Source organism: Phoenix dactylifera, chromosome 4 (assembly GCF_051530095.1).
Source record: "Phoenix dactylifera cultivar Ajwa chromosome 4, Ajwa_hap1_PhDact_Kaust_v1.1, whole genome shotgun sequence".
Taxonomy (NCBI): domain Eukaryota; kingdom Viridiplantae; phylum Streptophyta; class Magnoliopsida; order Arecales; family Arecaceae; genus Phoenix; species Phoenix dactylifera.
Window position 1 is genome coordinate 53,118,552 of NC_143193.1, and position 9,791 is coordinate 53,128,342.

General features: G+C 42.5%; 1 protein-coding gene across 2 annotated transcripts; it reads left to right on the forward strand.

Moving 5' to 3' along the window:
* The first annotated feature begins 4,569 nt into the window (after positions 1-4,569).
* On the forward strand, positions 4,570-6,378 carry LOC103714285 (uncharacterized). Of its 2 annotated transcripts, none has more exons than XM_008801483.5 (4): positions 4,570-4,817; positions 4,907-5,095; positions 5,222-5,406; positions 5,864-6,378. In XM_008801483.5, exons 1-4 carry the CDS (start codon positions 4,614-4,616, stop codon positions 5,940-5,942), a joined length of 657 nt encoding a protein of 218 aa, XP_008799705.4. In that variant the 5' UTR covers positions 4,570-4,613; the 3' UTR covers positions 5,943-6,378. The 2 variants fall into 2 exon arrangements, with proteins under 2 accessions (XP_008799705.4, XP_008799704.4); XM_008801482.5 differs by having other exon boundaries at positions 5,222-5,402; positions 5,864-6,377.
* Positions 6,379-9,791: the final 3,413 nt, after the last annotated feature.

The following is a 9,791-nucleotide window of genomic DNA, read 5'->3' on the forward strand; positions in this document are numbered from 1 at the left end:
AAAAATCTCGACAGAAACATAGATCTGAGTGTCACTGAATGCATATTATGAGAAAAATTCTTAAAGATGATTAAGATCGTAGTTATCTAACTTGGACTCATATTATATCATGTTACATGATTAGGAATGGATCAATTCTATGGCGGGTACTGCAACTTTTTGTTTGTGACAATTCTAAGATGTTATGTATGCAACAGAAAAACACTTTATCAATAAAAAAATCCTAAATAAATTAGAGAATTCTCTAATTATAATGAAGATAAACAATCATGCTGATTCGCTAACAATAATCGGAACGACAATACAAAATGAAAATTTTTGAATGATTCAATAAATTATGACTGATTCACTAACAACAATTGAGGGTATACTGGTTCAAATTTTTACGCGAGTATGGAGCAGCATATGAAACAACCTGATGGAAAAACTCGATGCTTTAGATACTTGGTCCTTCAATAAAATAAAGCTAGGCTAGCTCCTTCCAAGCTTGGAATTTAAACTAGAAGTATAAGAAGGCAACAAAAAGATATTATGTTTTTATGCTGAAAAAAATTTCTTATGGAATTGCAAAAGATTTGATGCATCAAGATAAAATGACAATCTTTGAATGATTCAATGAATCATGACAATAGTTCACTTACAACAATCAATGCATTGGTTGAAATTTTTAAATGAGTTTGATCCTACTCCTAAAATGACTTTATGAGAAGGCATGAAGCTTGAAGTTCTAAGTCATTCCATAAACTAAAGTGAGCCCAACTAGGAGTACAAGAAAGTAAAATAAGAGATTGAAAATCTTTTATGTTAAAAACTTAAATTTTATTTTCTTATAAGTATAAAAGAAAAGAAAAAATCTCAAGTATTTGAACCTATACATGTGTGAGGGATGTAGCGGCGATAATATATCTTAAAATAGCTACGATTGCTATGATAATACCCGAACTGTGGGGTGGATGAGTTGGTGGATCATGTACTATTCCAGTGCGTGTGGGCGAGAGGTGCTTGGAGTTTGACTGGGATCTCGGGAGATGCTTAGAGTGGGAGGGATAGTTTTCTGGAGGAGGTTCGACATTGGGCTGGTGTTCCTCAGATGCGTTTTTTGGCTATTATGGCGTCTTGTACAACATATCAGATATGGTTGGCCAGGAACACCTAGATTTTTGGCGAGCACAGGCCGTCCTCGCGTTTCGTGATGGAGCGGGCTCATGCTGAGGCAGCAGAAATTATCCATGCAGAGTCAGCTCATAGACCTTTGACAGCTTGGGACATTTGAGGGCCCCACATTGCTTCAACAGCTCCACATAGGGTATTCTTTACATGGAAGCTCCCACCCTCGAATTTTCTCAAGGTCAATTTTGATAGCTCTGTCTCGGATGGTGGTAGGAGAGGAGGGGCCGGATTTGTCATCAGGGGCCCGGGTTCCGGTGCGGTGGCAGCAGGGGGCTGTCAGATTTTTGATACATTGGTTCTGGAGGCAGAGCTGCGGGCGGTCTGGATGGGCCTGTGTTACACGCGGCGGGTGCTTCAGGCGAGTTCTATTCTACTAGAGGGTGATTCGGCCATGGTGATTAGCTGGATCCGTAAAGGCCCGAGTAGTCATGGAGGAGCTCATCCCCTGCTCTGCGATATTTAGATGATGGTGAGGGAGGGTGTCATATTTCAGGCTATGCATATATATCGTGAGGTTAACGGGGCGGCCGACTAGGTGGCGGCATATGTAGCGAGTCACTCAGGAAGTACCCTATAGATTGGGGAGAGAGAGATGTCCGAAGCACTTTAAAACCTTTTTGTATTCCGGTTCTATTGTATGTATTCGTTCCCATGATGTATGAAATGCTCGTTTTAGAAAAAAAAAAAGAGAGGGGGGGGGGGGGGGGGGGGGGGGGGGGAATCTACTCGTTTTTATTGCAAATGCACATATTTCATTGTACGTCCTACATTTTTAGGAAATACATTTAGTTGAGTTGTAGATTATTTTGAGTTTTATCTTATAAATTACTTATGGAAAGATATTCATTTAGTGAGGAAATAGGTACAAGTGATGCTTAGGAATAGAGCACCACTCTCCTAAGTTGCTAAGGAATCATGTGAATATTGGAGATTGAATTGAAGTAAATTAATATTCGATCACCAAAAAAAAAAGGCAAATTAATAGCCACATAGTTATAATTTTTATATCAACTATTTAGAAGCAAATATCCTTGTGCAAAATGTCATAATAACACTTCATTGATAAATAACCCCTAAGGCTATAAGACGAGATATCTATTATGTAGAATAAGTTACTTTTTAATATTTGGTTGGAGGGTATATGGAGGAATAGGTGAGTATATGGGTTTTCATAAATTTGTATTTTATTACAAGGACAAAATTACCGTCCTACTTTTAGTGTATTTAAGGAGTGGATGGAGGCAAAATTGTTATTAAAAAAAATAAGTGCCTTCCTATTCCATGGAATAATTCTCTTTCTTTATTTTTGCATAATAGAATTATCTAAATAAGTGGCCTTATTCGAGTAAAGTTATTCCGTAACCTTCGGGACATTTGGCTAGATAACCTCCATCTTGACATATAATTTCTTTCTTTATCACGTATACCAAACAAACTCTAAATGAACAAGAGAAACATTATAAAGGTGAACCATCATATCAATTCATTAACAAGAATTATCGCATCAATACAAAATGAGATCTCTGAACAATTCAATGAATCATGAAAATTATTCACTAGCAACAGCCAGCTTGTTGGTTCAAATTCTTAAATGAGTCCAGAGCAATATACACAAACTTTGCATAAAGGCATAAAAAGCTTTAAGTCTAAGTCATTTACGATACTAAAGTAGCTCTTGTGTTTTTTTCATAAAAGTAATTGAAATTTAAAATAGAACTTTGCAAAAATATTTATATCAAATATTTTTTGATATCAAAAATAATATTGCTGGTTAACCAATGCGCGCATGAATAAGAGATGTGGCGTGAGCTTTATGATCAGAGACCACGACTCCAGATTGATTGTGGCCGGAGGCCGGCGCACTTTTGATGGATTCGTCCATGTGACAGAGTTGCACGCGGCATGGGAGGGTCTTGTATATGCTAGAGTACACATGGGTGCCCGACGGATTCTTCTAGAGGGTAACTCAACCACAGTAGTGGACTGGATTCGCTACCGACATGCCAGGTCGGACTTGCACCCATTACTCCGGGACATCCGGAGCATGGGGGAGGAGCTTGACTTACTTCAGGTTTCACATGTGTTTCGGGAGGCGAACAGGGCTGCGGACTGGGTCGCCTTCTATACAGCCCACCATTCTGGTTTTGTATTTTGGGGTCCTTCCGATCATGTGCCGCAGGCATTAGATCGTGTTTTGCTTTGTGATAGTTCTGGGCTCCCTCATCGTCGTATAGTGAGAAGCCGGTTTACCAAAAAAAAAAAAAAAAAAAACAAGAGAATGGTTGATGGTTTTTGATGGGGACCGGAGTAAGATCGCGGTAATGCGAGTTATTTATGGCATGATCGTAGATTCGTAGCACGCCAGAAGTCCTCGGCTGGTATAAGGAAATTAAGGAAGGATCGTTTGGGAATTTAACCCCCACGGAACTTTTACGCTTCATTTGGAATTTCGGGAGGGCGGCGAGGGCTTACCCCCCGAAAACGACGTACGCATCTTAAAAGGTCGGAAATGCCCTCACGCCATTCCCGCTTCAAAAAGCGCAGTGACGTGGCCCCGCGGCGCCGGGGGCATTTCAGTAAAGTTAATTCGAGAGGCGAAGCGATCCAAGTATGCAACCGCCAATTGGAGTGTGGAGCCGCGGACCGAGGCGGAGACCGCGGGCCCACCAGTGTCACGTGACCGTACGGTCACACCTGACGACGCTTCTGTCTTACGCTTCTCCCCCAGATCCGCCGCAATCCTATCCCCTTCGAACCACTTCATAAGCCGCCTAAAGTTTTAGAATACAAAATTTTCGGCTCACCGATGGGTACGTTACGCAAACATGGAGGAACTCACTTTGTTTCGTATTACGTCCCTAATAGCTGATCCTCTCTGACACGAAGAAACTTGTAACGGCTGTTTTTGCCTGTTATGCTAATCGTGACCTTTTTCGAAGGAATATCAATTGGGACCTGAATTCCAACTCTTTGTTCGCGACGCCACTATTGCTAGCGCTCTTGTAGCGGGCCCCTTGTCGGAGGAGTTAAAAAACGAGTTCAATCATTGGTCCCGAAAACGAACACTTTTCTTAAATACGACTCGGTCCACTCCGCCTGGCTTCCATAGCGGCGAAGAGGGTCAATATTTTGCAGCGCCGCGAGCCCTGCACCACAAGAGATCCCCAGGGCCAATTCACCCGGTTTCGGCCAATTAAGCCAATTGTATTTTGCCACGTGGCACAGGGAAAGTTACGTTTTTTGGACGGGCGCCCTGCAGCATTACATCTCTGAAAGCAGGGGGGCAAAAAGGGCCCAATGGTATCCCCCTCCTGCCCCTAACATATTTCCTAAATTACCCCCTCAAACCCCCCACCCCGCCGCTATATTTGCCCCCACTCGCCCCTCTCCACCGCCTCGCACCACTCTCGTCTCTTCTCTCTCTCTTTTCGTTGGCGGTTTCTATGGCGGAGTTTCCACCGAATCCTGTCGACGGCGAGCGCTGGCTGCCGTCGGAGATATTCCCGGACGTCGGCGTCGGCCTCCGCCACCACAGCCAGCCCGCTCCCCCCGATCTCTCCTACTTGGACGACCTCGCCGAGAAACTTGCCGCCTTCGGCCTCCTCGATCGCAGCCACCTTCTCCGACCCAACCATCATCCCTCCGACGTCCGTCTCCGTTCCGCCATCTCATCTCCTCTATCTTTGCTTTCCCGTTAAATGCTAACCCTTTTCTCTCTTTCATTCTTGGGTTGCAGGGGTTTCGTTTTTATAACGGATCAGTTTCACGGTTCGGTCCTTCGGCGGAGAGGGAGGCTGGAGCGGGGATGGTGTACGACGGGTTCCGTTCCCCGGCGGTTTCGAGGCGGATGCTTGGCGCCGCCGCCGCCGCCGCCGCCGCCGCTTCGCGGCCGGTGTTTCCTTTTTCCGCGGCGAAGCCGTCTCAGGTATACCGGGGATGAGCTGGCTCCTTGTGGCACTTGGTTATTTCTTTCTACATTTGGTGTTTTGCTTTCTGTATCCTTGCCATTTTTAGTGATGGGTCTGTTTTATTTGCGTAACTTTTAATGCAGGTGGAGGCTTTTGGCCAGGGGAGAAGTGGGGTTATGGCAAGACAGCAGCAGTTGCCGATTCGAGGTCGGCGGTTCGTTCCGGTTCGGACCGGCGGGACTGGGAGGGAGTGTGGGGGCACCGGCGTGTTCCTTCCTCGGGTGAGCCGTAACGAAGTCGTGGCTCCAACGAAGAACAGACCTAGTAGGTCTTAATACTGCTGACCTCTTCCCCTCTTTTCTTTTTACTTGCTTTCTAAGCTTTGTTCCCGCTATATATTATCCTTTCCGTGTTTTTTTATTCCTCTGTTCTTGTTCCCTTCGTAAAGTAGTATGGCAAATTACCGCTATTTCTTATAATTTTTAGCACTTCATCTTCATTCCTTTTGGTATATCCGAAGTTTCTCGTCGATTTCAAACTATAATATGTTTACATTATCAATTTACATGCTACTTTGAATCAAAGGTGTCTGCTTGCTTAACATGTTGTATGTTTACTACCTTTTGTTTCTCTAATTTTTGTGTTTTATCTTTGTTTTTTTGGTATATTTCGTTTTTCTTTTCTTGTAAAATAGTAGATTAAGAGCTTTGAACTTTTTACTGAGTTGGTTATAGATTTTAGTATATTTTTTGGCCGCTCGCTGACTGTTTGGATTTGTTCTGTAGGCATCAAAAATGGAGGAGAGCGACAGAAGCAGGCCATGGGGAAGCAAGGAATGCCATTTCATCAGGCTCCTCCTCCTGAGATGCGTCTGCCTCAGGACTGGACCTACTGAGAGGCCCCCATTCCCCTCACCCATCCCCTTTGTCAGTCGCTGTGTAAAGAAAAAGACCACCCCCTTGTTTTCTCGTGCTGTTGTCTTTTGAGGAATAAGTACAAGGAAAGCAGAGGAAGGAGGGTGGGGGGGTTTGGGAATGGATGCCGTGGAAGGGGAAAAAAAATAGAGAACGAAAGGAAGTGGAAATAACTAGCTTGGTCTGTAGCAATGGAAGGAAATAACAGCACTTGGACGAGGGAAGCTGATAGGATTGAATTTTTTTTTCCTTTTTTTTTTAAGTCTGTCTTCGTTGTCTTTTGTCTCTTTAGTCCTCCTGGCTTGTTTGCCTCAGTACTGTATACATGTATTAATTAATTAATAAAAATGATATATTAATAGGAAGCTTGGATGTTTTATTTAAGAATAAAATTATTGTTAGCTTGGATGTGTTGAATGCACACGCTGTGGGATTAGTGGTCTGGTCCTCCAACCGGCGGAGTTGGTTTCCATTTTTGAAGGGGGTGTGGGATTAATGGGGACATACATGGTAAGGGGAATGGTAGCCATTTAATGCTCCTCTCTTGTGAACAGGGAAAGCGGCCTTTGTGCTTCTTCGATATCCTCCCAACTCTGGTCAAGGGCCTCAAGGCGGTCCCCATGCGGATTTTGTTGTGTACCCGTTCCCCTGGGCCCTTAGACCACTGCAAGAAATCCATTCTTTTAGGCTGTCTTCCATTGGAAGCATAACTTCTGATAAGTTAATCAGGAGTGGTAGAAATTAAGATTATCTGAATACTCTTAGGTAGCTTTTGTTGACCCTGACATCAGGTTGTCCTCTGGTCCTTCATAATTCAACGTTATCGTATTTGGCATCTTATATTTTAGTAATTAAAGATTTTTTTTTGGGTACAACTGTATGTCTGTAATTAAAGATTTTCAAATAACTTGTTTGGTTCTCCATAAAAATTCAGAATTATTATATATATATATATATATATATATATATATATATATATATATATATATATATATATATATTAATTATATAAAATATATTACAACAAATATTATTATTTTTTTATTTATATATTAATTATTAATAATTTAGTAGCCCTATAAATTATCAAACTTATAAAATATATTAATAATTATTGTAGAATAAATATTTTTATTTATACTTATTAGATATTTTTGAGTAAATTACAAAAACTCTTAGGTTAGATGCAAATTACATTTACATCTATTAGTTTGGAAACCTACACTCACAATGCTTTTGAGATTTATTTGGAGCCTATACTTTAACCCATACTATTAGGTAGACCGTTAATCCTAAATTTGATGTTAGAATAATTGTATAAAATGACCATAACCTTCAACACAAAGCTAGAAACCTTCTCCATTTATCTCTTCTTTTTTTTGGTGCAACGGCGGCTCACATATAATGGGTGTGAATGCGGCTAATAAAGTCAGAAAACAAGAGGCTACAAAAAAGCGTGGCATGGACCCACTGTCCAGCCAAACAAACCCACCAGAGTGACGGGCTGCAAAGGAGGCAACCCAATCAATAGCTTCGTTTGCCTTCCTGTAAACGTGTGAGGCCTGGTAAGAGTGGCACTCCCCAGCAATCTACGAATTTTATGGATCAACGGCCAGTCCTCAACTGTGCATCCCCGACCCCAAATCCACTCAACCATCATGACGGAATCCTCCTCACCGTTGATGTGGTCCGCACCCAGCACTTGCCTCGCATAGCAGACACCCTCCCAGGCTGTTCTAAGCTCGGCACATGCCACTGACAAGTCAAAGGTCCGCTGACCCCCTGCTGCAACTAGTCTTGCATCGTGGTCTCGGATGATGAAACCCACACCACTGCATCTCCCGTCATTAGCCATACTATCATCGAAGTTCACCTTGAGGAAACCAGGGGGTGGGAGCTCCCAGGAGATAAAGATTGTCCTGGATGCTACAAAAGTAGAGAATGGGGGCTCCATATGTCCTTAGTCAACCCAGCAGGCGAAACCTCTGCAGTGCCAGTGATCTCTGCCGCATGCAAAAGCTCTCTAACCGTTGTCAACCTCGGATGAGGGCTACCGCCCTCAAAGATTCGTGCATTCTTATCTAGTCAGCAATAGTAGGCCAGATAGGCAACTCGAGTCCCCCTCTCCTTAGACTCGGAGCCCCGTAACTCAGTTTTGACCAATGTACCATGATTCTTTGCCCTAAGTAGTTCATTATATCTAGTAGGTAGCTTAGAACATGACTCATTGCACTTCTCCTCCACTCCTTTGGGAGCTTTTTTTTTGCTCTATATAGTTGCTGTAACAACCCAGGACCTCACCCAAAATGGCTAGCTGGAAGGTATTATTTGGGTTTCTTGATCCTGTAAAGTACTCAAGATTTACCCAGCGAATAACCGATATGGGACTAAATACACGCCCGCACAGGTCCTCACATACTCCCCTCGTTCAAGTCCTGACGTCCTCGTCAGGCTAAGGGTTCATATCTATTCAAATCAAATCACAAACACCACAATTGACCCGTGGTCAGCCTCAATGGATCCGTGCTGCAGTGTCCCCTAGTCCATATAGGTTATGGGCCGGGTCTGCTCTGATACCATTTGTAACAACCCAGGACCTCACCCAAAATGGCTAGTCGGAAGGTACTATTTGGGTTCCTTGATACTGTATAAGTACCCAAGATCTACCCAGCGAATAACCGATGTGGGACTAAACACACGCCCGCACGGGTCCTCACAGTTGCATCATGTGAGGCGCAGCACCATGCTTTTTAGTGAAAGTTTGGTACATTAGCTCATAACTCATATATGGATCTGCTTTTAAGTGATGCTCTATTATCCTGGCTATTCATTTGGAGTTTGCATTATTATTTTTTATAAGCCTTACACATGTATGCTGCCCCTATAAGGTTTTTAGCATGAATGTTCTATTGTTAGGAGTAATAGATGCATGAATTCTCCAATTACATCCCTAACCTAAGTAGTGGGCAGTCACTCTCTCAGGTTCATTCTTATCCCTCTTAAGTTCATAGCCATCCTAGACAGTATAATCTCTCATTACATTTCTAAAGTCATTCACATCCACAAATAGTTGCCCTTGCTCAAACACAATTTGCCTCATCTCCGCAATCTTCAATGTTTTGCCCTGTATAATTAGTGAGGAGAAGTTCCTTCTGGTCACCTTAGAACTGGACTCCCCCCATTGTTCGCTAGATCAATTGACTCACTAAAGTTCACATTTCTCAATCGATCATTACTGCCCATCATTCTTAGATCTCTAATCATCACTCCCATCAGTTGCATCATTCCCATCCATATCTTTTGGCTCTTCCTTCATCATCCAGTCACCCATCATCTGAGTGAGAAAAAAAGATAAACTTTATCTAACAATTCAGGCACATCATCTTTCGTACTAATATCAACTGATGCACTCTTTCTATTATCTTTCTCACATCCACTTCCAACTTCCCCTCCAACTTTACCTCCAACATCCTCTCGAGCTTCATCTCCAATATCCCCTCCAACTTTAACTTCAACTTCACCAACATCCCTTCAAGGACTGAATTTTCAACATTATCTTTAACAAACAAGTGAATCTTATTAACTCCTTCATGTGTGCTAAACATACGGATTGCATCATTATCATTCTTAATCAAATATCCACTAGCACTGCTATATGAGATGGTAAGATTCACATCCCTCTTACCAATTAGTGCATACAAATCAGCCATAATTTCCAAGTACGAATAATAATCATCTATATGGTCAATCCAATATTGTTTATCCCATAGTACACAACCAAATTATGATAAGCCATTGC

What these genes read in the sequence shown, in the direction of transcription:
- LOC103714285 (XM_008801482.5), top strand. Translation starts at nt 4,614, where the DNA reads ATGGCGGAGTTTCCACCGAATCCTGTCGACGGCGAGCGCTGGCTGCCG. An exon ending in CCAACCATCATCCCTCCGAC is followed by an intron (nt 4,818 to 4,906) that starts GTCCGTCTCCGT and finishes CTTGGGTTGCAG; the next exon opens with GGGTTTCGTTTTTATAACGG. An exon ending in CCGCGGCGAAGCCGTCTCAG is followed by an intron (nt 5,096 to 5,221) that starts GTATACCGGGGA and finishes CTTTTAATGCAG; the next exon opens with GTGGAGGCTTTTGGCCAGGG.